The sequence below is a fragment of the Vulpes lagopus genome, chromosome 7 (assembly GCF_018345385.1).
Source record: "Vulpes lagopus strain Blue_001 chromosome 7, ASM1834538v1, whole genome shotgun sequence".
Classification (NCBI taxonomy): Eukaryota; Metazoa; Chordata; class Mammalia; order Carnivora; family Canidae; genus Vulpes; species Vulpes lagopus.
In genome coordinates, this window is record NC_054830.1 from 3,318,600 (window position 1) to 3,343,718 (window position 25,119).

At 55.5% G+C, this 25,119-nt stretch overlaps 1 protein-coding gene across 7 annotated transcripts in view; it reads left to right on the plus strand.

The window, feature by feature from the left end:
- UHRF1 (ubiquitin like with PHD and ring finger domains 1) overlaps positions 1 to 25,119 on the plus strand; it is a 53,497-nt gene that overhangs the window by 22,386 nt on the left and 5,992 nt on the right. For 6 of the 7 annotated variants that reach the window (XM_041763480.1, XM_041763478.1, XM_041763479.1 and 3 more), the window contains 14 exons: positions 1,271 to 1,437; positions 9,893 to 10,156; positions 10,893 to 11,053; positions 13,480 to 13,695; positions 18,271 to 18,371; positions 18,486 to 18,672; positions 19,061 to 19,184; positions 19,274 to 19,381; positions 19,646 to 19,750; positions 20,559 to 20,665; positions 22,483 to 22,645; positions 22,722 to 22,859; positions 24,591 to 24,735; positions 24,814 to 24,968. In XM_041763480.1, coding sequence (XP_041619414.1) covers positions 1,285 to 1,437; positions 9,893 to 10,156; positions 10,893 to 11,053; positions 13,480 to 13,695; positions 18,271 to 18,371; positions 18,486 to 18,672; positions 19,061 to 19,184; positions 19,274 to 19,381; positions 19,646 to 19,750; positions 20,559 to 20,665; positions 22,483 to 22,645; positions 22,722 to 22,859; positions 24,591 to 24,735; positions 24,814 to 24,968 — 2,127 coding nt within the window. In that variant the 5' untranslated portion in view covers positions 1,271 to 1,284. Of the gene's footprint in view, positions 1 to 395; positions 597 to 1,270; positions 1,438 to 9,892; positions 10,157 to 10,892; positions 11,054 to 13,479; positions 13,696 to 18,270; positions 18,372 to 18,485; positions 18,673 to 19,060; positions 19,185 to 19,273; positions 19,382 to 19,645; positions 19,751 to 20,558; positions 20,666 to 22,482; positions 22,646 to 22,721; positions 22,860 to 24,590; positions 24,736 to 24,813; positions 24,969 to 25,119 lie in introns of those variants that run through there. The other variant, XM_041763477.1, reaches the window with a different exon arrangement.

Genomic DNA, 25,119 nt, shown 5'->3' on the forward strand with positions numbered 1-25,119 from the left:
AGGGCCCGGCGCACCGGGCGCGGGGACTTTGCAAAACTTTCCGGAGCTGCCCGGGGACGCGCGGCCGGCACCGGCGCACGCACGCCCCGCAGCCTGGCGGCTCTGCACGCCGTCCCGGGCCCTGCCCCCGCCCCCGCCCGCCGGCCCCCGGGAGTCGCCCGCGCAGCCGGGGCGCCGGCAGGGGCGGGAGGAACGTACCCAGAGCCCCGCGGGGGTCGCGCCGGCCGGGTGGGGGAGGGCCGGGCGAGCCGCAGGGGAGGATGTCAGGCTCCGCGCCTGCGCGCGGGGCGCCCCGCGATTCAATTGTCGCGCCCGAGCCCGATTTCGCGCGCCCTTAGTTCCCCGGGCGCGCCTGGGCCAATGGGGAGCGGGCGGGGCGGGGCAGCCGGGCGCGGCGGAGCCAATGAGCGAGGCGGCTCAAGTGAAGGGGGCGGGACTTGGCGCGCGGGGCCCCTCGGCCGGTCCCAGCGGTGGGGGTGGGCGTGGGCTAGTTGGCGTGGCCCGAGCGGGCGGGCGGGAGAATAAGAGGGGCTCTGGCTCCGTGGGTCGGGGTCCCGGGAACGCAAGCCTGCGCGTGAGGCCGCCGTGGGGCCGCGGTGAGTCGCGCGGCGCGCGCGGGGGCGGCCGGGACGGGGCGGCCGGTTGCCATGGCCACCGCGGGGCCGGCCGCGTCGCGCACGCGCGCGGGGGGGGGGGCGGCGGGGCCGCGGGCGCCCAGGGTTGGGGGCTCCGGGGTCTGGCGGGGGGCGGGGGGGTGTCCTTCCCCTTCGGTCACACTTAGTTGAGTTTCTGGGACTTCTGAAGTTCCAACCCGCGCCGGACTTTTGGGTTTTCCTCTTGCTTCAGTATTAATCCAGGGAATGAATGAATGAATGAATGAATGAATGAACGAGCCTGGTCCCTCGCCTCTTGGCTGTGTCCTCCTTCCTTCTGTGGACATTGCCCTCCCCCCCTCCGCCCCCCCCCCCGCCCGTGAAAGTCGGAGTGGGTTGGACTGAGCGGTCCGAGATGCCTCTTGCCTTCCCCTAATTTGCCCTCCCTCCTGGCACTTCCACCGTTGTTGGTCATTAATGCACTAATTCGTCTTCATCGACTCTGGGGGCCCTGCTCAGCTGCGGCTGGTCCCCGGGCCGGTGCGCCGGGAGGGCTTTCGGGGAGTTTCCTCGTGTCCACAGACTGGACAAAGCCAAGGTGACCTGAGCGTGGCGCGGTGCGGTCTGCTGGTGGCAGCCGCAGAACTGACCCAGAGGTCCCGCTCTCTCCCGCCCAGCACCAGCAGACACCATGTGGATCCAGGTTCGCACCATGGACGGGAAGGTGGCCCACACCGTGGACTCACTGTCCAGGCTGACCAAGGTGGAGGAGCTGAGGAGGAAGATCCAGGAGCTGTTCCACGTGGAGCCAGGCCTGCAGAGGCTTTTCTACAGGGGCAAGCAGGTAAACCCGCCCCGCCGGCTGCCGCCCGCCCAGCACCTTTGTTCTTGCCTGGTCCAGGCGTCGTACATATACTCTCCCCGCCCCTCGTCCGGTCCCGCTTCACGTCTCCACAGAAACCTCAAATGCCTGAGCCAGGAACAAAGGCTCCACTCGCAGATCGACATACCGGGCAGGAAGCTGGCACTCCAATCTGTAGCATTTGGGCTTTTAAGTCGGTCTCCTCTTGTTTTCTTCTTTTTTGTTTTTTGAAGCTCCCTTCAAAATAATCTCTAGAAAAGGAAGTTGGAGGTGGCCAATGGAGGACTGATGAATTTTCCAGGAAGAGCCTAGAATCCTTGCTCCGACACTAGGGCAGAAAGGGCCAGGTTTTTCTTTGAAACACACGCCCGTGGGCCACAGCCTGCACCTATTTAGAGTTCGACCCCACAGGGCCTGTTATCTAGAAATTTGGATCCGCTTGTTCGGAGTCCGGAGATGGCGCTTGCTGGTCAGGAATTTCCGCCACTCTGGGCCTGCTCCGCGGAGTGAGCGGGAGCTCGTGCTTTCCCCCGGGCCTGCGGGCCCCGCTTTCCTGCCTCCTTTCTTCTCGTCCTCTTCCCAGCCCCTGGTGGCCTAAAATGGCCACCCCTTGCTTTCTCAGCTGCCCACATTTGGGCGACTTTCTCTGGGGGCAGTGGGGGGTTTCCGTGTTTGTCGGTGTCTTTGGGGGGCTGGCGGGTTGGCCCATCCTCCCTTGGGTGGGATTTCCCCCGTAAGATAAGATGATCCAGTGCGAAGTGGCCGTCTCGTCCGCAGGGGCCGTCGTAGAGTGGGGTGGACGGTAGGGGACAACGGCATAGGGACTGGGTCCTGGCTTAAAAGTCTTCAGTTGGGCTGCGGGTGCCTGACTTTGTTGTCGTTGCATTTTGAACTGGGTGCTGCCGCCATCTGCTGTCTCCGCTGGGGAATAAACAATCTGTGCCCGGCCAGGGTTTTTTTGGGGGCTGGGAGGTTCCAGTGTGGTTAAACTCCAAAGGAGACCCCGATGATTAATTTCCTGGGCTTGTGGTGACCTTGGAGACCTTTCGCCTGCTTCCTGGGGTGACTTGACTGTCTTAAGGATCCGAGGTAACCCGCCCCGCCTGCGGAGGGGAAGCCAGTCCCGCGGACTGAGGGTTTGACTGTTGAGTCGCCTGCGCGTTGAGCAAAGGCAGGGCTTTGAGTAAGCTCTGCCAGGGTGCTGTCTCTCCCGCCTCCTCCAACGGCTCATTTCTGTGGCATCCAGACTGACTTCGATGAGCCACTCGGTCTCTTTGTTCAGCAGAAGATCCTTTCACAGAGTTTCCGAGAACCTCCCGCGTGTGCCTGCTGAGCAGTTCACAGCGTGAATCAGAGGTGGCTCCGATCGAGTCGTCTCAAGTGGGAGTATCTGCGAGCGCCTGCCACGTGCCCTGCACCGTTGTTACATTCCAAAGGGGCCGAAAAGTCTCGAGAGCCACGAACACCCACGCGCCCACCCCTAGATCTTGCCCCTGGCATTTGGCCACATTCCAGCTAGCGCAGCCTTCTCTGTCCTCCTGTCTGTCCACCCATCCGTTGTAGTTTTTGGAGTGCATTTCCAAGTTGCAGGCGCTGGTTCACGCCAGCCCTAAGCCCTTGAGCACGCCTGACATTCACTGGAGCCCGGTACGGGTCTGGATTTCTTGTTTTTCTAGGTTAGCACAGGCACATAGTGAGATACACACACGTAAAGCAGAACATTTGGAGTCTGGACCAATGTCTGCACCCACACAACCAAACCCCGTCTCCCTTCCTTGGTAAAGATCCACGTGAAAGTCCCTTAGGACTCCTGGAAGTCATAAAGCCTGATGATACCAGGAACACCTGTGGGCGGAAGACGCGTATGTTGTACCTTTAACCGGCGGGACGTCAGCGAGGAGAGACGGTGCTCTTGCCCGGCTTTCACACTTAGCACAGGGTTCCTGCTTCCTGTAACCTCCGTGACTGCCGCCCGTCCCCCCGCCTGGCGCTCCTTCCGCACTCGGCAGCTCGTGAGGGAATGTTGTAGTCGTCTCCGTCTTCCGGCTGAGGCAGCCAGGCCTAGAGCGTGATGCAACTTCCCCAGGGATGCGGGGGGGGGCCCCCCCCCGGCCTGGCTGCCAGGAGGTGGGACAGCGACAGGAGGGTGGGGACAGGCCTTACCGCAGCACCTCGTGCACTGAGCCAGCGAGTCGAGTCTGCAAACAGACCAGGCTGATACCGGTTGAAAGCAGCACAGTTTCCAGTGGGGGGGCCAGAGAGCTGTTTTTACAGAATGTTCTAGAGAATCTTCGCAGTTCTTTTTTGCTTTTTTTTTTTTTCCTTCCCTTTTAAAGAAACATGTTGTAGCAGTCCAAGGTCTGCAGTAAGGTTGATTGAGATGATAAAGCAGAACATAGTTGAGTCTTTCTTCAGGATATGGGAGGGTTTCGTGGCCGGCTTGTTTGGGCTGAATAGGTTGGCGGTTATGTCGCTTGATTGGCGGAAATGCAAGAAGCCGAATGGGGGCAGGGACCCGGGCAGCAGGCCCAGCCTGGGCAAGGGCGAGAGGCATCTGGTGCCTTTTTCTTGGCTGCCCATAAAAATAACAATAGCTGTCATTTGTGGTGACTCCAGCCCGCTCAGGTGTAGGGCCGCTCAGGTGTAGGGCCGGCCCTGCCCTTTACATAATCTTCCGGTCCCCTGCCCAGGTGGCCCCCTGCCCAGGTGGCCGTGGCCTTAGCTGCTGCGGGGCTGGCCTGGGAAGTGCGCGGGGCGGTTGCCTGGGTCCAGGCCCGGCCTGGCCTGCTCCCGGGGAAGGTGCAGTGAGTCAGCGTCGGGTTCCTCTCCTCGGCCTTGCTGACGCGGGGACCGGCTTGTTTTCTGCAGTTGCCCCCCTTGAGAAGTATTCAGTAGCCAGTCGACTGGGAGGGAAACCCCAAGAACGACCTCCCTGGCCTCGGTGGTGGTAAGGTCCGTCTGGAAGATCAGCCCGAAATGGTGCCCTGGAAATGGCCTCGAGAGGGTCGCTCGTGTCCGAGCACCACCAGTTCAGACTGGCTTTTCCTCAACGCTGTCCCCGATTTCCTGAGTCCTGTCCGTCAGGCTGCGTGACGGAGGGTCCCCTTCCGTCCCCTGGGGGAGCAGCGCCTGAGCCAGTTGTCTGCCGACCCTTATTGTGTAGGTTTGGCTCCCTGAGGACTGCTCACCCCTGCCCTGGGAGCGCCACGCGGCCACAGACCGACTACGAATGAGGGGGCATGTCCCAGTCAGTCCAATAAAGCTTTATTTACAAAAACAGGAGCAGGTTAGGCTGTCATGCTGGCTGTAGCTCAGTTACACCCTGTCGTGCTTCCATGCTGCGTCCTTGGTAGGTGCATCTGGGTTTTACTGTCAGGATCGGCACCGCTGTGGAATGTACTAGAACAGGTCCCCTAGGGCACTGTGCTGCAGTTTTCCCAGGGCAGCGTGTGCAGTGTTTGGTCTTAGGACTCCTTTCCACCCTCCAAAACAGCTTACAACCCCAAAGAGCTCTTGTTGATGTGGAAGGGTCCTGTGTGGCCCTGGGGTGCCGTCCACTCTGCTCCCCCCGCCAAGGTGGGAAGTCCTGTCCCCTCTGCAGAATCTGCGTTCCTGCTTGATGCGGTTTTTCCTGTCCTGTCTCTGTTGGTCTGTCCCATCTGCATGCTGGGTTGTTGCAGAGCCTGGAGGCTGAGCAGAACCAGTGAGGGGCCTGTACTGCGCCCCCAGGAAGGGGCAGAGCCGTTTCCTGCTCCCTCCCCCTCAGCCGCCCAGCCCAGCCTGGCAGGCCCTCCTCGATGATACTCCCTTTCCTCCTCCAGCTTGATTGGTCCCGTAGGAGGCTCACTGTCCCCGCCACCTCTTGCCTAAATGGCTGCTTAGAGCTAACCCGAGAACCACCACTTGGCCAAGCCCACGGACATGTATTTCCTGCCCTCTTGGGCCTCTGGGCAGCACCTGTCACCCTGAAGAGTACCCTTGGAAAATGTTGGGGGGCAGAGAGTAGACAGAAACGGGAGGCACCGCAAGCTTTAATCCCAGTTTCTGACAGGGACCAGCATGCTTAGTTGTCAAATCCTATATGTGTTTGTTCACTTTTACACGGTGTGCATGGCCGATAATTCCAAACATCCAGAAATGTCCAGAAAGCATACTTGGGTTAAAAAAGAGAGAAAGACATAAACACCAGGGACAGTTTTGTCTTCGGACCTGAATCTGCTGTACAGGGTTACGTGCCCCAAACCACACACACACACCCTCCACTCCAGGCAGTTTTGAGGGATGTTCAGTGCAAAGTTTGGTTCTACGAGATGTTAACTGTGGGTTTAATTTTAACAACGAGACCTCTAACACAAGGGCAGGTCACCTGTCGTGTGGTTTTTGTAGCTTTTATTAATACTGTTAGCTTAGCCTCGGTTGGAATTTTAGGACTTTTTTTTTTAAGTCCTCTCTACATGCAACGTGGGGCTCAAACTCAACAACCCCGAGATCAAGAGTCACGTTCCTCCAACTGAGCCGGCCTGGCGCTCCAGAACTTTTGGATCTTGATAACGAATCTAAACTTAGAGCACACTGGTGTGAGGCAGGCCTGGGCCCAGCCTCCCTCCCTCGTGGTTCCCAAGCGTTTTTTCACAGCTTTGGGCAGGCAGAGAGGCACACCACACACAATCTCTCCTGCAGCAAACAGTCGTGCAGCCCTCCTGCAAGGGCCCTTCTGGAAGGTTCTAGAAGTGGCCTCAGGAAGCAGCTGGACCAGCTTGTGAGTTATGTCTGGGAGGCAGAGCCCCATGCCAGCCTGCCCCAGCCTGAATGCCCCCTTCCCTGCCCCGTGTGTGCCTGTGTCTGCGTCCTTACTCGGGTCGGCTCGTCGGCCGCCTCCAGGGAGCCTGCGCCTGGCTTCCTGACCCGGGGTGGACATGAGGGGCCTGGTCATGCTCCTGGTTCCAGCTCTCTCCCACTGCCTCTCCGTTGTCCGGGTGCCTCGGTTCATGCTTTATTTCCCTGATTTATCCTTGTTTCCCTTGACCGATGTGGGAGGCTCTCCTGCTTTGCTGCCTCTCCCTGTCACACGGAGCTGTGTGGTACTCCTTTGTGTGACGAGGCCATGGTTTTCCCTGCAGGTGCTGCTGTGAACGCGCCATGAGGTCACTGTGCGTGTATCTCAGGCACACATGTCAGGGTCTCTGCAGCTCAGGGCTCTCCCTGGGGCCCTTCTGATCCTCTGGGGGTGCTGGGTGGTATCTGGGGACATCCGTGGCTATCACAGCTGTGGGGCGCTCCTGGCATCGAGTGGGTGGGGGTCAGGGATGCGCACCCCCGAGAGCAATTTGCCCGACGTCAGTGGTGCCAAAGGGGTGTTTGCCTCATGAGGTGCTGGGCCCCAGGGTACACATGTCTTATTCATCCTTTTTGAGGCTGTTTGGCCTGCCTTTTGGTTTCCTTGTCACAGTTACACTGGGGATGATCGTCCCTCTTCATCTTTTTAAATTAACCCACTTATCATGAATTTATATATTTATAAACTTATTTATATTTACATATTTATTTGAGTCCTCGATGCTCGGCGATATCAAGAGGAAGGTTCGGTGATCCCTCATATACCCGGCCTCCTCACACAGTCCCCCCAGCCACCCACATCCCCGCCTGAGTGGCATGTTTGTTATGTTCGATGAACACATGTTGTACAACTGATGTTAGGGTTCCTTTCTTTTTTATTTTTATTTATTTATTTATTTATTTTTTAAATCTTTATTTATTTATTTATTTTAATCTAAGATAGTCACACACACACAGAGAGAGAGGCAGAGACATAGGCAGAGGGAGAAGCAGGCTCCATGCACCGGGAGCCCGACGTGGGATTTGATCCCGGGTCTCCAGGATCGCGCCCTGGGCCAAAGGCAGGCGCCAAACCGCTGCGCCACCCAGGGATCCCTAGGGTTCCTTTCTAATGTGCATTCTGTGGGTTTGGACAAGTGTGTAGTGATGTGGCCCCACCGCTGTGGCTCCAGGAACCTCCCAGCCCTGGAACTAAACCCCTCCCTGCCCCACATCGCCAGTCACCCCTCCTCCCACGGATCGCACCACTCTCTCCGGATCCCACCACTCTCTCTGTAGTTTGGCCTTTTCTAGAATGTCCTTAGGGTGGCATCACACCATGTGTACCTTTTTGGACTCCCTTTATAAAAAACAAAAACAATAACAATCCAACAGCTTTATTGAGATGTAATTCATGTACCGTGCAGTCTGCTCCCTTTTAAGTGTGTCGTTCAGTGGTTTTCGGCGTCTTTACAGAGTTGTTCAACCACCCCTGGAGGCAATTCTAGGACCTGTTCTTCACTTACATACAGCCCCTGACAACCAATTACCTGCTTTGACCTCTCAGGAGCCCGTCCTGGACGTGTCACATACATGGACTCACACAGCCGTGGGGCCTCCTGTGTCTGGTTCCCTCCCTGAGTGTCGTGGGTTCAGGGTCCGTCCCCGGGGCGGCATGTGTGGGTGCCTCGCTCCTGCTTGTGGGCGAGTGAAGTGCCCATATGGGGGACACGTGTGTATCTGGTCCCCCGTTGATGGACAGGTTGTTTCCATCTTTAGGCTGCTGTGAACACGCGTGTGCAGGTTGACTGGTCTCTTCCTTCCCGTCTGTGTCCCCTCCACCCATTGTCACAGCTGTCCTGTGTTGGCCCTGTGTGGGAGGGCTGGCATCTTGTCTCACCCACCTTGGCCTCCCTGTGGTTCTGGGCAGGGCTGGGCACATGGGAGGCTCTGGTCTCACGCTGGGCGAACAGGTGCAGCGGGCCCTGGAAGCCCGTGTGGCTGGAGGCGAGTGTCGATGTGTTCAGATGCACCTTTCTGGGGGTGTAGGGGGTGATCATTCATCAGGTCCTCTGCTCTGTGCTGGATAAAGCGTAGCAGCCACTGCAGTGAAGAGCTTTGCGCCCTGGAGCTCGCCCTCCCTGTGACCCCAGGTGCTGCTTGCATATTGGGGCAGCCAGGCCTTTGAACACCAGCCTTTGGTAAATGTGGGGAAGGAAGGAAAGTTGATTATTCCTGTATTTGTTTCCCTTTCTCTTCTTTTTATTTAGGACACCTCTTCTAAACTGGTAGTTCTGCCCTCAGGGGACACTGGGCAGTGTCTGGGGACATCTCTGGTTGTCATGACTGGGCATGCTCCTGGCATCGAGGGGGTGGGATCAGGGATGCTGCTCCCCCACAGTGCCCAGGACGGCCCCCGGGAGAACAGCCCGGCCCCATACGTCCACAGTGCGAGGGCAGAGACCTGCTTTAGGGACCTCGGGATAGGACAAGGTGCACTTGTGGGTCCTAGCTGGGTGTTGGTGGAGCGCCGTGGTGCCATGGGATCGTTTCTAATAGAAGATAATTCCTCTGCCTTTTGTGCCACTGGGATGCGGCTCAGATGATAGAACTCCTCCTTGAGTTGTGCCAGCGCATAGGGTCCCATCAGTGACTCCCATGGGTGGCATTAAGATAAAGGATTTTGTAGAGAGGGGCAGAGCCGTTGTGGAACCTGGTGAGTGTTGGGTGTGCCTCTCCTTTGGTTCATAGAGTCTCTCCCCCTTGGCACCATGAACTTTTGGGGCTGAACATTCCCTGATGTTGAGGCGTCTTGGGCACTGCGGGGCTGAGCAGCATCCCTGGCTTCACCCACTCAATGCCAGAAGCACCCTGGTTGTGAGGAGCGAAATGACTCCCAATGTGTTGTCAAGAGTCCCCTGGGGGCAGGATCACCGTGGGTGACACCCTGTGCCAGGGTTCCACTGACCCCCAGGAGTCCGCGTTCTTTAACCATCTGACTGTTGAGGTCCTGGGATGCTGCACACATAAATACACACTGAATTGGGGGGAAAGTGGTGACTCTCACGTGCTGGGGTCACCCTGGTTTATACTGTCTGATATCTTGGGGATTTATTCTGCTGTCTAGTGTGAGCAGGGACTGGACTCAGGTTTTTCCCCTAAATAATTAATGCAGATTTTGTCTTGACACCACAGACATTTTGAGCCAGATCACCCAGTGTTCCCTGGAGGGCAGGACTGCCCTCAGGTTAGCCCCAGTCATAAAGGTAGTGCATTTTTATTATTCAAAAGTTACAAAGGACGGGATATTAAGAAACCTCCCCCGAGGTGTGATGCGTGTACCCAGCACGGCTGGTCATGCTGTGTGTCCACAGAACATTCACCATATGACACAGGGAATCCTCATTTGAGAGAGTCTAAGGACCCTGAAGGAAGGGGGTGACCGTGTGTATCCCCCTCCCCCTGGCAGTGGACAAGTTTTGTCCTGTGATCTGATGTAGATCCTGCTGTCCATGAGGACAAATTTGGTACATTGTTTATGGCTTGTTCCCGTGCCTGGCACCCAGAAGACGAGCGCTACGTGTCTGGCGGGCCACTGACCTTTGTCTTGGTGTCTCTGCAGATGGAGGACGGCCACACTCTCTTTGACTATGATGTTCGCCTGAACGACACCATCCAGCTCCTGGTCCGCCAGAGCCTTGTGCTCCCCCCCAGCAGCAGCAAGGAGAGGGACTCTGAACTGTCGGACACCGATTCCGGCTGCTGCCTGGGCCAGAGCGAGTCCGACAAGTCCTCAAACAGCGGCGAGGTGGCCTCGGAGGCGGACGGGAAGGCAGGCCTAGCGGATGAAGACACGTGGGACGAGACAGAGCTGGGTCTGTACAAGGTGAGTCTCTCGTGGAAGGTTTGGGGTTGAGCTTTTGTGCCCCCTCTGGCTGATCTCTTGACCCCCAGGACCCCAGGTGGCATGCGCCCATGCCTCTCTGTCATCATCGGCTTTCCAGTTGCCCGGCTCTACCACAAGGGTAGGCCGCTGCCCTCATTCCCTTGGCTGGTCCTGCTGTGAAAATCGCCAGTGGGTGGTCTCCTGCGGCTTCCCTGCGGAAACCCAGTATTCCAGCATCCTTCGTGATGCTTGATGGCAGGTCTTGGGCCTGGGTTTTACAGGGGTCCCTGTGCCCATCTTTACGGTGGCTGTAAAGCTCTGAATTCGCTGCCTCCCGCTCAAGATGAGGCAGTCTTACATAAAGATCTGGGTTCCCAGCCTGTCTAAAAAAATGGGCACTCTGGCCTCCACAGGCCACAGGGCAGGGGTGATTCTGTCCCCAGGGACACTGGGCAGTGTATGGAGGGATGCTCCTGGCATCGATGAGTGAGGGCCAGGGACACCATTCAGTCCCTCACAGCGACCAAGGACTGCCCCCTACCCTCCCCCACCAACAATCACCAGGCCCCGACGTCAGCAGTGCCAGAGCTAAGAAATCCTATTATAGTCGTCGTTTGGGTTTGTGTCCCAATCCTGAAGCATCCAGTGTCCGAGAACCCAAGCAGTCTCTGGTCAGCAGTGCTGGTCAGACGCTCCTTCTCCAGATTGGATGTGAGTGTTTTCTTGTTTGTGACAGGTCAATGAGTACGTCGATGCTCGGGACACAAACATGGGAGCATGGTTCGAGGCCCAGGTTGTCAGGGTGACGAGGAAGGCCCCGTCTCAGGACGAGCCCTGCAGCTCCACCTCCAGCTCGACACCAGAAGACGACGTCATTTATCATGTGAAATATGATGAGTGAGTGTCACTGCGGTGGGGTGGGCCACGGTGTTGGCCCTCTGTGTATGGGACCTGGAGTTTGGCACTGCCTTGGGGATGAGGATCAGGATTTGGGGGCCTCCACCCTCACGGTACCAAACCACCCAGGAGGCCACCCGTAGAGGACTCCTCTATCATGGTGATCCACAGCTGGGCTGACCCCCTCCTCGGGTCATCTAGTTGGAAATATGCCTCCCGACCCCATTTCCTGTCTTACTCTGTTCATACAGCGTTCACTGTGTGAAGCCTCTGGGGTTTGTGGTCTGTCCCTCACTGGAATGCACCAGTACTTAGCGAGTGCTCCCCGTGTGCTAAGCATAGGGAGTCCCTGTCTGTGCACGTAGAGGATGTCTTGGACCGTCTCGAGTGGCCACCCCAGAATACTACAGGCAGGGCGGCTAGATCTCACGCTCTGGAGGCTGGAAATCCCAGATCAGTGTTGGCGGGTTGGTGCCTGGTGAGGGCCATCTTTCTGGCTTGTAGACTGGCCGTCTTCTCACTGACCTCACGCAATCTTTCCTTTGTGGGGCTGAGAGTCCGCCCTGGTGTCTCTTGTAAGGACTCCAGTCCCAACTGGATTAGGGCACCACCTTTATGACCTCGTGCAACCCAACTTACCTCTCCATCTCCAAAGGTAGTCCCATTAAGGGTTCAGGCTTTATGATGGGAGTTTTGGGGGATCCAACTTGGTCTGTCACAGAGGGCAAGTCGACCTCCCCAAGAGAGCTCTCATTCTGGGGGCCTAGGGGCCCCATCTGCTTCCCTGCCATTTTTTTTTTTTTTAAGATTTTATTTATTCATGAGAGGCACGGGGGTGGGGGGGAGAGAGAGAGAGAGAGAGAGAGAGAGAGAGAGAGAGAGAGAGAGGCAGAGAGGCAGAGACACAGGCAGAGGGAGAAGCAGGCTCCACGCAGGGAGCCCAATGCAGGACTCGATCTTGGGTCTCCAGGATCACACCCTTGGCCAAGGGCAGGCGCTAAACTGCTGAGGCACCCAGGGATCCCCCCACTTTTTTAATAAGATTTTATTTACTTATTCATGAGAGAAACAGAGAGAGAGGGGCAGAGACCCAGGCAGAGGAAGAAGCAGGCTCCCCACCCAGGACCCCAGGATCACGCCCTGAGCTGAAGGCAGGCGCTTAACCACTGAGCCACCCAGGCGTCCTCCCTGCCACTTTCTGGCACATCTTCAGTTTAGCTCAGCAGAGATTAAGGAGTAGTCGGATGAATGAGTCCGCAGGGCTCCCAGCCTCCTGGTTGGGGTTGCAAACTGCGGCCTTAGGGCCAGATCCCACCACCTGGATTGGTAAAGAAAGCTTTATCAAAGCACATCAACGCCCATTCATTGAAGTTTGGCCTGTGGCTATTTTCTTGGTGTTAGAGTTGAGTATTAGAGACCTTCCAGCTTCCCCTGGCTGAAAATACTCACTGTCTGACCTTTACAGGGCAACCCTGGTTCTTGGTGATTTACTGGGGAAACAGCGTGCTTGGCAGCACAGGTAGTGGGAATCCATGTAGGGACCCTCTCAGTGGGGGCTTAACTTTGTTGCTGTTGGAATGTTTCCGTCCAATTATTTTATGCCTTTTTTGAGACTGCTAGAAGGTTCCTGCATTTTGAAAAGAGTGAATTCCTATTGTATCCTTATATCTAGTACATTATTACTTGCACAAGCGAAGCAAGGTAAACCCGTTCTGCGCAGACAGGTGGAAGTAGTGCAGTGTTTCCCTCCACAGATGTTCTCGGTGCTTGTTCCTTAGGGCTGCCAAAACAGCACCTCAGACTGAGTGGCTTATAACAACAGAAGTCTATTCTCCTACTATTCTGGAGGCCAGGGGTCCAGAATAAAAAAATCAAGGTGTTAGCAGGGCGGCCCTCCCTCTGGAGGCCCTCGGGAAGGATCCTTCTTTGCCCCTCATGGCTTCTGGTGGTGGCTGGTAGTCCTTGGCCGCATCCCTCCACTCTTTGGCTGTGTCTTCAGGTGTCCGTCTCCCGTCCATCACCTTCCTTCCTCTTCTAAGGACACCAGTCATTGGATTTAGGGTCCCCCCCCTGCCGTGTGACCTATCTGAGCTTCATGACATCCGCAGACCCTATTCATCCGCAGAGACCCTATTTCCACGTGAGGTCCCGTTGCCAGGTACCAGGGATTAGGACTCCTCGCCTGTCTTTTTGGGGGACACAGTTCAACCCACAGCACCTTCTGTGATTCGAATGTGTCTCTGTGCCTGAGTTTTTTCCATACTGGGAAATGAGCTCATCAGGGAGGCGACTTCACGTGCCACTGTGCTCCAAGTCACCCAAACCCATCTTGGTGCAGCCTTTCCTGCCTTGACTTCCATCTCCTATCAAGGGGGTGAAGTCGGGGGTTACCCGAGGATCTAACAAGGTTGGGGTTTTCCTCCCAGCTACCCGGAGAATGGAGTGGTCCAGATGAGTTCCCGTGATGTCCGGGCTCGTGCCCGAAACATTCTCAAGTGGCAGGAGCTGGAGGTGGGCCAGGTGGTCATGCTCAACTATAACCCCGACAATCCCAAGGAGCGTGGCTTCTGGTATGATGCAGAGATACTACGGAAGCGCGAGACCCGGACGGTGCGGGAGCTGTATGCCAACGTCCGGATCGGGTGAGTGACATGTCAGCCCTGGGGCTGTCTGGCCAGGGCTCTGGAGGGTGAGGCCCTCGGTCTCTCATGGCCCCGCCTGGGGGACTGTCATGGTCCCGCCTGGGGGACTGTCTCTGAACGGTGGCGGTATCAAGATGCATTTTTTTCTTGTGTTGTTTTGAGTTTGGCAAATAGGTCATAATCTCAAATCCGTCAAAATCCAGAAAGTTCTGAAGGACTGTTCTTCCTTTTTCTGCATCCCTTGGTCACCCAGTTCTCCTTTCTGGAGACCTCTCTCGTCACTTTCTAGGGATATCCTGCACGTAAGCAAGCATCGTATGCAGAAACTAAAGCACACGTAGGGATGTTCTCCACATCAGGGAGCGGCAAACTACAGTCCACAGGCTGGATCCAGCCCTCTGCCTGTTTTGGCAAATAAAGTTTTATTGGCACACAGCCACATCCATCTCTTTATCTGTGGTTGCTTTGGTGTTCCAAGGGCGGAGTTGATTACTTGAGAGAAAGGCTGTGCTCACAAAGCCAGAAAGATTGGGTCTTTGCAGAAGGTGTTTGCTAAGCCCTGTTCTGCTTTTCATGTGTGTGTGTGTGTGTGTGTGTGTGTGTGTGTGTGTGTGAGAGAGAGAGAGAGAGAGAGAGGAGAGAGAGAGAGAGAGAGAGAGAGAGAGAGAGAGAGAGAGAAGATGTAACAAGAAACTTACCCTCGTAAGCATCTCTAAGTGTGCATGCAGCTCAGGTCACAAAGCCCCGCCGTGCACCCACCCCCACCACGGTTCTTCAGAACCTTCCATCTCCCCACACGGAGACCCCGTCCCCATCACTGACCCCCCTGCCCCACCCCTGGCTCCCACCACCTCCTCTCTGTCTCTGTGGCGCGCACCCACCCCCACCACGGTTCTCCAGAACCTTCCATCTCCCCACACGGAGACCCTGTCCCCAGCACTGACCCCCCTGCCCCACCCCTGGCTCCCACCACCTCCTCTCTGTCTCTGTGAACGGGCTTCCTCTGGGGACCTCCTGGGAGTGGGGTCCTGTGGGAGGTATCCTTCTGGGTCTGGGGCCCCTCCCAGAGACCAGTGTCCTCGAGGTCCGTCCATGTGGTGGCAGGTGCTGGGATTTTCTTTTTTGTGGTTAAATAATACTCCATTACGTGTATTGTGTGTATATACACAAATACTGGGGCAACAGTGTCTTAAGCACGGGCACAAGTGCAGAGGTCCTGGGGCAGGGCCATACCGCGTGCATTTGTGGCCTCGGTGAGGAAGCCAGTGGGGTGGAGTGAAGGGACAGAAGGTAGAAGGAATCAAGACTGTGGGAGCCTCCACATGGCATGAGAGGTTCGGAACTGGTGTTTGTTCTCTTGCTGGCAGCCCCTGGAGCGTTTGGGTGCAGGAGCCACACGCTTTGCCCTAAAATTAATCTGGCAGCTGAGAGGGGAACAGCCTGCGGGGTCAGCGTGGGAGCCAGGGCCACCAGGATGGAGATGGATGCAGACGTTTAGGGACAAGGTCCCAGGGCTCAGGGACTATAGCAGTATACTCGCTGCTATAAAGTTCCTCCTCAGCTCTCCCTTCACAGCTCTCCCTGTAAAAATTTACTGTGTTGGATTTTTCTTTTCTTCACCATTCTATTTTTTTTTTTTTTAAACATCCTTAGAGACTTCCTCTCTGGCTCCTGGCTCCTTTGGAAGTATTGTGTTTAATTCCCGAGTGTTTAGAGACTTCTGCGTTGTCCTTCTGTTACTGATTTCTGGTTTGACTGCATTATGGTGAAAGAACATACTCTCTGATTTCCGTTCTTCCCGATTTGTTGAAGTTTCTTGCACGGCCCCTGATGGGGTCTACATTGGTGACTGTTCCGTGGTAGCTTGAGGAAAAACCAGAATATTCTGTCGTTGGGCAGAATGTCCTATGTCTGTCTGCCAGAGCCTGCGGGTTGGTGGTGCTCTCTCCAGGTTCTTGCTGATTGTCTGTCTGGTTCCCTGTCAGGTGCTGAGGTGTGTTGGAGGGCCCACCTCCACCCTGGGCCTGTCTGCCTCTCTCAGCCTCGCAGAGGGGACGTGATTGACCAATAAGCACATGCGGAGGGCACTTAGTAGGCCTCCTGGGTGGAGAGACCCTTGTTACCTCGTGCTGTGATTTCCTTCTATGCATCCACTGGTTTCCTTGGCTCTGAAGCGCGCTCTTCCCGGCGTCCCTGCGTGCACAGACACACCTGCTTTGCTTTTTCAGGTTAATGTTTGCTGGCTGTATTCTTTCCTTTTACTGTCAACCTCTGTAGTTGAACTAGAAAGAAGTTTTTTATGACCGGCATATAACTGGGTGGTTTTTTTAATCTGCTCTGGCATCTTGCCTTTCGATTGGCGCAGGCAGGCCATTCACATGAGATAACCGTCGGTACGTTAGGACTTAGGTCGGCCAGCTTGTTGTCGTTTGCTTTCTGTTCGTTGCCTCCATTTCTCTTCTTTTGTCTTTCTCATGGGTTTACCTAAACATGACTTCAGATTCTGTCCAGCTTTGTATGGTCTTTTTTTTTTTTTTTTTTAAGATTTTATTTATTTATTCATGAGAGACCCAGAGAGGGAGAAGCAGGCTCCATGCAGGGAGCCCAAGGCAGGACTCGATCCTGGGTCTCCAGGACCATGCCCTGGGCTGAAGGCGGTGCTAAACCGCTGAGCCACCCGGGCTGCCCTGTGTATGGTCTTTTGAATATGTTGCTGTGTATAGTTTTCTAAGTGGTTTCTTTGGATTTTACTGCAAACACGTGACCTAGTAGTTGTCACGTTAGCCAGAAACCTGTCTTCACCTACATCCCTTTGTTCTTACTGAGTAGCAGACGGGTTAGGATCCTTATCCTCCTTGTGAGTTCTCGAAGTCACAGCTGAGGACTGAAATAATCTGTTGTATGTGCCCACATTTCTGCTCTTTCTGTTATTTATTTGTTTTTTTATTTATTATTTTTTTATTGGAGCTCAATTTGCCAGCACGTAGCATATCACCCAGGGCTCATCCCGTCAGGTGCCCCCCTCAGTGCCCATCACCCAGTCACCCCAACCCTCCGCCTTCTTTCTGTTTTTCTTCTCCTAAATTTCCTTTCCGTATCACTTCCTACCGGTTCAAAGAGCTTCCTCATCCTGTAAGGGGGTGTCTGTTAGCAATGAATTCTGTTGATTTTCCCTCACTGGAGAGTGCTGCCACCACCGTCGTAGACGTGACTCTCAAGTGTTGATTCATTTCATCCATATGTATTTTACAATTCTTTTCTTTTTCTTTCCTTTTCTTTCATTTTCTTTTCCTTTCCTTTCTCCTTTCCTTTCCTTTCCTTTCCTTTCCTTTTTCCTTTCCTTTCCTTTTTCCTTTCCTTTCCTTTCCTTTCCTTTTTCCTTTCCTTTCCTTTCCTTGGATCATGACCTGAGCCGAAGGCAGATGCTTCACTGACTGAGCCACCCAGGCACCCCACGATTCATTTCTTTAAAGTGATTCTTCTTGGGATCCCTGGGTGACTCAGCAGTTAAGTGTCTGCCTTTGGCTCAGGGCATGATCCTGGAGTCCAGGGATCAAGTCCCACATCCGGCTACCCGCAGGGAGCCTGCTTCTCCCTGCCTGTGTCTCTGCCTCTCTCATGAGTAAATAAATCTTAAAAATAAAATAAAGTGACTCTTCTTAAACAGGATGATGAGATTGCCCCACAAAGATTGTTATTTTTTTTTTATTTTTTAGTTTATGTATTCGTTTTAAGTCCTTTGTATGCCCAGTGTAGGGAACCCATGACCCCAAGATCAAGAGTCACCCGCTCCACTGCCTGAGCCAGCAGGGTGCCTCAGTCATAATTCCTTAATAACATGTTCAGTCATTGGTTCGTCTTCCAATTACCTCCCTTTTTGTTCTTAACCATTTGTTTGGTTGGGATGTACATGGACTTCAGACAGGCCGATCTGTGTGTGTGTGTGTGTTTTTTTTTTTTTTTTTTTTTTTTTTAAGATCTCATTTATTTATTCATGAGAGAGACCTAGGCAGAAGGAGAAGCAGGCTCCTTGCAGGGAGCCCGATGCGGGACTCGATCCCAGGACCCCAGGATCACGCCCTGAGCGCAAGGCAGACGCTCAACCACTGAGCCACCCAGGCGTTCCTATCTGTATTGTTTAAGTGCCTTTTATTTTCAGTCTCCTGTCCTTTCCTCCTTCCCCCTTTCCTTACCAGGGAGCCTAGTTGTGTGTCCCGCAGAGTCTCCGCAGCCTGGGGTTTGCCTTCCGCACCTCATGGCACCACTCTCTCTGCGCCTCCATCCCCAGGTTTCCTGTGAGCCAGTGGGACCCTCTGCGCCTGCGGGGTGCAGGTCCACAGCTGTGGCCACTTGTACTGCCAAACCACTGAGCCACCCAGGATCCCCTGGCTTTCATCTTCTGATTCAGTAGGACTTGAACTGGCAAGGGGAGAGTTCAGTGAATGCGTGAGGCCCTGATGGAGCTAGAACCAGAGGCGTTCATGTGCTGTGAGAACGTGTGAGGTGGTACAGTCCCTGCTGATGTGCCTTGGCAGGTTGGCCCGCCAGAATGTTCTAACGCCTTCTGTCTCGCAGGGGCGATTCTCTCAATGACTGTCGGATCATCTTTGTGGACGAGGTGTTCAAGATTGAGCACCCGGGCGAGGGAAGCCCTGTCATTGAAAACCCGATGCGGAGTGAGTTCTGATCCTGCCCTTCTGTGGCCCCCACGTCGGGTGTGGGGTGGGGGCTCCCGCCCCGGCTCTACTTGGCTGGCCCTGCCTGAGCTGAGCCCAGCCTCCCATGTCCAGGGAAGAGCGGGCCCTCCTGTAAGCATTGCAAGGACGACGAGAGCAAGACCTGCCGGGTGTGCGCCTGTCACCTGTGCGGGGGCAAGCAGGACCCTGACAAGCAGCTCATGTGTGACGAGTGTGACATGGCCTTCCACATATACTGTCTGCGCCCACCCCTTAGCAGCATTCCCAAGGAGGACGAATGGTGAGTGGACGGGCTTCGGCCTGGGTGATGAGAAGGCACCTCTCGAATTTCCCTGTGTGTCCTGCATCCCAGCTGGATTTATCCTCATCATCATGGGGAGGCATCGTGAAATTCCTGTGGGGGAGGACGGGGTCTAGTCTGCTGTCGGGTAGAATGTTCTAGCTCTGTGCTGTCCGTTGGGCCCACGCGGCTGCCAAGCACTTTGGATGTAGCCTGTGCCATCAGGGGGCTGGACTTTTTGCTTAATGTTAATGAATTTGCACTGGAGTGCTCCCCCTTCCCTGAACTGCGTGGGACGGCAGGGAGCCTGAGGAGCTGGCGTGTCTGCAGCATGGGGCCCCAGGGAGGGGGTGGGTGTGGGCAGGAGGTGACGTCCCTGCCGTTATAGGTATTGCCCTGAGTGTCGGAATGATGCCAGTGAGGTGGTGCTGGCCGGGGAGAAGCTGAAGGAGAGTAAGAAGAAGGCGAAGATGGCATCAGCCACGTCCTCCTCGCAGCGGGACTGGGGCAAGGTGAGGTGGCCCCACACCCTGCGCCCCTGCCTCCCTCCCTGCCCCACAGACGCTCACGCTGCTCTTCTCTCTGTTTCCGGCACGGACAGGGCATGGCGTGCGTGGGGCGTACTAAGGAGTGTACCATCGTCCCGTCCAACCACTACGGACCCATCCCGGGGATTCCTGTGGGCACCATGTGGAGGTTCAGAGTCCAGGTACCCTCAGGCTTCCTGGGCTGTGGGGCTGGGCCGACAGGTCCTGGGCGAGGACCACCCTGAGGGCAGGAGGCAGGGTGGACTTCAGGACAGCTCCTTCCAGGGTGTGGCTCATACTTGGGGTGTTTGGGGGAGAGGCTCTTACAACGGTGTGATGCAAGAAGTCAGGGCACTGGCTTTGAAAGTGGGAGCGAGGAGGGTACGGTTGAGCTGCTGTGTGGCAGCCAGTCCCAAAGGTGCCATTTTTCTTGGTGTTTCTCATAGGTCAGTGAGTCAGGGGTCCATCGACCTCACGTGGCGGGCATCCACGGCCGGAGCAACGATGGGGCTTACTCCCTGGTCCTGGCTGGGGGATATGAGGATGATGTGGTGAGTGTGGGTGGAGCTGATCCAGATTTTTAAAAAGTTGTGGTAAACACACGTAAAATTCACCATCTTAACCATCTCTAAGTGCACAGCTCAGGGCACAAAGCACATCACCCCGTTGCGCACCCCCCCACACCACTGTCTCCAGAACCTTCCATCTCCCCACACGGAGACCCCGTCCCCAGGAAGCACTGACCCCCCGCCCCCCTCCCCACCCCTGGCTCCCACCATCTCGTCTGTCTCTGTGGACGGGCCTCCTCTGGGGACTCCTGGGAGTGGGGTCCTGCGGGACGTGTCCTCCTGGGTCTGGGTCCCCTCCCTGAGCCTGGTGTCCCTGGGGTCCGTCCACGTGGGGGCAGGTGTTGGGGTGCCTTCCTTCCTGAGGCTGGGTCGTTTGTATTCCCGCATGTGGATGGACCAGACTGTGTTTATCCTTCATCCATCAATGGATGGTGAGGTGGTTTCCGTGTTTAGCTGTTGTGAATAATGCTGCTGCGTACGTGGGTGTGCACACAGCTCTTCAAGACCCTGTTTTCAATTCCTTTATGTACAAACCCAGAAATGGGACTGCTGGACCGAATGGTAATTCTTAATTTTTGAGGAACCTTCACGCCATTGTCCTTAGGGGCTGCGCCAGTTTGCATCCCTCTGACAGCACATAGCAGCCCAAGTTCTCCACGTCCCTGTCAAGACCTGTCCTTTTGTTTCTTTAACAGCTGACATCCTGACAGGGGTGTGTGGGGTTGTTTTCAGTGGAGTGTCTCCTTTCCTGTGCATGGAGAGCTCAGCCCGCCCATCTCCTCTGTTTCAGGACCACGGGAACTCTTTCACGTACACGGGTAGCGGTGGTCGGGACCTCTCTGGCAACAAACGGACTGCAGAACAGTCTTGTGATCAGAAGCTCACCAACACCAACAGGTTTGCAAAAAGGTTTTCTCATTTCATCAATGGCTGCTCCTGCCTCGTTCTCTGGCAGCTACACAGGGGAGGAGCGGGTTGGTTCTCTCTTGGGGTGTCATGTCCAGGAAGTTAGATTCCCACTGAGAGTGTGATGGAATGTAGAGATGATGAACATCCGTTTTTTCCCCTTCTGTTTGCTAAACACTTGGAAGTCACTCAGACTTGTTAAAGCAAACTTTTTTTTTCCTAAAAGGCCAGATAATAAGTATTTTTGGCTTTCTGGGCCGCACGGCCTTTGTTGTAATCACTCAACCCTGCCATAATGGCACAAAAGCAGCCACAGAGCCCACGTCGAGGAACGAGCATGGCTGTGTTCCAGTAGAACTTTATTTGCAAAACCAGGCAGCGGGCCAGAGATGGCTGACCCCGGACTGCAGGATGGGGAAGGACCTTGTAGGCATAAAAAAGCATTATAAAGCCAACAGAAAAGAGAGAATTGATAACTTAAGTATTATAAGTTACATCAATAGATCCTGTACATAAAATGAAAAGACAGATAAGTATTTAGGAGAGGAGTCGACTACAAACATGACCTACGATAGTTATGGTCTTATACGTAAAGAGCTCTGCTAATCAACGAGAAAAATTAATAGAGAAAAGCAAAGGACATACAGCTCCTTCACAAGAGCAATGCAGATCTCCAGTGACCGTGAAAACTTGTTGCACTCTTGTAACAGAAGAAACCCAAATAGAAGCAATGGTTAGATACTATTTATTTCCCCTATAAAATCGGCCCCGAGTTCTAAGATGTTGAGAAATGCCAAGACACAGACTAGTGTTCCACTGTTGGTGGAAATACAGATGGGTGCCACCTTCCCGGTGACCTGCGTGCGTGAAGAGTCTTGAAAACATCCTCACCTGTGACCCTATAAATCAACTTCGAAAGTGTGTTTATGAGACACGAGGATGTGAAAATTTGATAACGTAGCGATATTTATTACATCATTATCTAAAATGGCAAAGTGAGAGTAGCCAAATACCAAATAAAAGGAGGGAGGGAAGCTTGCATTAGCGTATTGGTCTAGTGGAGTATTTTAATTTCGGTAGCTGTTAAAAGCCTGTGGTCGGGAAAGGCTGGCAGGTGTGAGGCCTGCCCCGAGCTCACGGCACGGGTACGGGGGCACACGCCTCCGCAGTCGTCCTGGAGGAAGTGCTGGCTGCACATGGCGAACTGCCACGTGTCCGCAGCTCTTCTCTCCTTCCCGGTGATAAAGACGCTGCCACTGCGTCCGTGCTGAGCCCCAGCCCCGGTCTCCTTGTCCCGGGCCTCCATGCCCCTTGGTGGGACTGCCCTGCCGGGGTTCACGTGCCCCCACCCAGTGTCTTACTGTCCCTTGGCCCTGGGAACAAAACACCACACAGATGGGTGGTTTAAAACCACAGGAATTTATTCTTGCATGATTCTGGGGCCCAGCCTCTGAAGTCAAGGGGTGAGCAAGGCCGTGCTCCCTCTGAAACCTCTGGGGGTGGATCTTCCCCCTTTCTCCCAGCTCCTGGGGGCCACTGGCTTGTGGATGCATCCCTCCAGCCTTTGCCTCCTTCATGTGCCGCCCCTCCCATGCCCCTGCCTGCACCACCCTTTCCTTATGAGGACACCAGTTACTGTACTGGGGGCCACGCTGGTCCTTTTTGATGGCCTCTGAACTTGACTCCATCTGTCGTCACCCTCATTTCAAAGAAGGTCACAGTCGCAGGTTCTAGGGTGAGCATATGACCGTCTCCTCTGGTGGGGGGACATTAACCCACCCCTCATGGGGCCCCGCTTCTGCCCCCAGGGCGCTGGCTCTGAACTGCAGTGCCCCCATCAACGACCGTAAGGGGGCTGAGGCCAAGGACTGGCGATCTGGGAAGCCCGTGCGGGTGGTGAGGAACGTGAAGGGTCGCAAGCATAGCAAATACGCCCCGGCCGAAGGCAACCGATACGACGGCATCTACAAGGTGAGTGGCCCTCCCTGCACCTGCCAGGCCCCCTCCAGCCCTGGACATTGCTAACCTAGCTCACACCTCCCCACAGGTCGTGAGGTACTGGCCAGAGAAGGGGAAATCGGGCTTCCTGGTGTGGCGCTACCTCCTGCGGAGGGATGACACGGAACCTGGCCCCTGGACCAAAGAAGGGAAGGACCGGATCAAGAAGCTAGGGCTGACCATGCAGGTACGTCCAGGCTCGGCCTGCCGCTTGCCGCCCTGGAGCTCAGGTCTGGACTCCTTGGGCCTGTATGGTGCCTAATGCTGCCCAGCCCAGCCCCGGAGCTGCCCTGCTTTGAATCTTGTCTTCCTGGCTGGTCAGTGGGGATCATGGCAGAGCCGGCCACAGGGAGCTTTGCGCAGCGAGTGCCCGGCCGTCTGGAGCCTGCCTTTCGGCCGGAAGCCCTCTCAGCTTTCTGTTTACTTAATGATTTGCAGGCACCAAGCTGCTGGCACCTCGCTGGCTGTACCATTCGGGTTCTTTAGCCAGTAGATCTTGGGGCAGGGGGCAGGTAGGCAGGTGGTGGTTGTGTCTTTGCATTCGTAGTTTGAGGGTGGAGAGCCAGACTTCCTTGTGAGATTTGTGCTCAGGGAGGAGTTCATGCAGAATCAGTGTGGAATCCGGGTTCTTCCTTTTTGCTAGGCTCCACGCCTCCTCCAAGCATGCAAACCGACAAAACCGGTGGGATGTGGGGAGGAATGCTCCCTCCGAGCCCTCGCTCACCTCCTCACAGCAGCTGGGTCTCCCATCTCCTGATCCCATCACCCAGGGTTTACCCGGTGCGCGGCGCGCCTTTTCTGCACCATAATTATGGTGTTTCTGTTCATTATGGCGAGTCTCTTTACAGCTGATAACTCAGTGTGGGACTATTTAAGGAATCTTAATTGCTACTGAGAATCAGATAGCGCCTCCCCCCGGGGGTCACAAAGAGTTGTCTTTTGAACATGATGTTTGTACCATGGAGACTTTCAGAAGCTAAGGAACCAGGGAGAAAAATAGCCAAGGGACGGGAGCACCAGCATTTGCTGAGAGTATTTGTGACTTCACGCTTGTGTTGCTGAAGAAGCCTGACGGTTTCTAGGTGACACACGGGGAAATCCCGCATGATTGGAGTTGCCTTAGAGCTGGGGTTATAGCCCAGTAATGCTTGCTAGACCCTGGAGGAGCCCCAGACTCCTCAACATGAGGTTGGCAAGCAAAGTCCTTGGGGCCACTTTCTTGTACTCCGGGGGTGCCTGGGTGGCTCAGTCGGTTAAGTGTCTGCCTTCAGCTCAGGGCATGATCCAGGGTCCTGGGATCGAGTCCCACATCCAGCTCCCTGCTCAGGGGGAACCTGCTTCTCTTTCTGCCTTTGCCCTTCCCCCTGCTTGTGTTCTCTCTCTCTCTCTTTCTCCTTCCCTTTCTCTCTCTCTCTCTCTCTCTCTCTCTCTCTGTCAAATAAATACAATGTTAAAGACATGAAGTTCTCTGGAGGCCCAGCCACGCCCATTCATTCCCTTCTGGGCTCTGCCGGCCTTTGGGCTCCAGCGGAGCTCTGAAGCTGGAGACACTGCTGCCAGTCCCTGGTGGGAAGGGTTTGCCTACCTCTGAATTAATGAGGATAATAATCAGCTCCTCTTACTTGCTAGATCTGATGCTAAGCACTTTCTGTGCATTCCCATGTTTACTGCTTCGCCTCTGCCCTATCGGGTGCATGTTGCGCCCTCAGCCCGTTTATCTGGCAATTAGAGATTGGCCAGAGGCTCCCTAGAGGCTGTTGGGAGCAGGAGTCCCGAGACCCTGAGGCTACCTCGGGGGCTGGGGAGGGAGTGTCAACGAGGTGAGGGGTGTGGGGGGAGTGGGCAGGGCGCTCGGTGACACAGGCCCTGGTCCCTGGCCCCTCTGTGCTCCTCACGTCCCAACTCCACCCTCTTGCAGTATCCGGAAGGCTACCTGGAGGCCCGGGCCAGAAAGGAGAAGGAGAAGGAGAACAGCAAGAGAGAGGCCGAGGAGGAAGAGGGGGAGGAGGAAGAGGAGGGCTTCACGTCCCCCAGGAAGGGCAAGCGCAAGAGCAAGTCCGGAGGTGGGTGTCTCTGCGGGCAGCAGCCATGTGTGTGCGCTTGCTGCCCGCCCACTCTTACCCACCTCTCCGTCCCGGCAGGTGGCAAGGGCGGTGCCGGGTCCCCAGGAGGGACACCTAAGAAAAGCAAAGTGGAGCCCTACAGCCTCACGGCCCAGCAGAGCAGCCTCATCAAGGAGGACGAGAGCAACACTAAGCTGTGGAGCGAGATCCTCAAGTCGCTCAAAGATGGGCCGGTGAGTGCCCCCCCCACCCCCCGCAACCTCCACCCCTCCCATCCTGGGCGACCTCTCCTCTCATCTTCATTTGTGCAGCAAAATAGAAACACTTCACCACCTTAACCATCCCTAGGTGCACAGCTCAGGGCACCGAGCATGCTCACCCTGG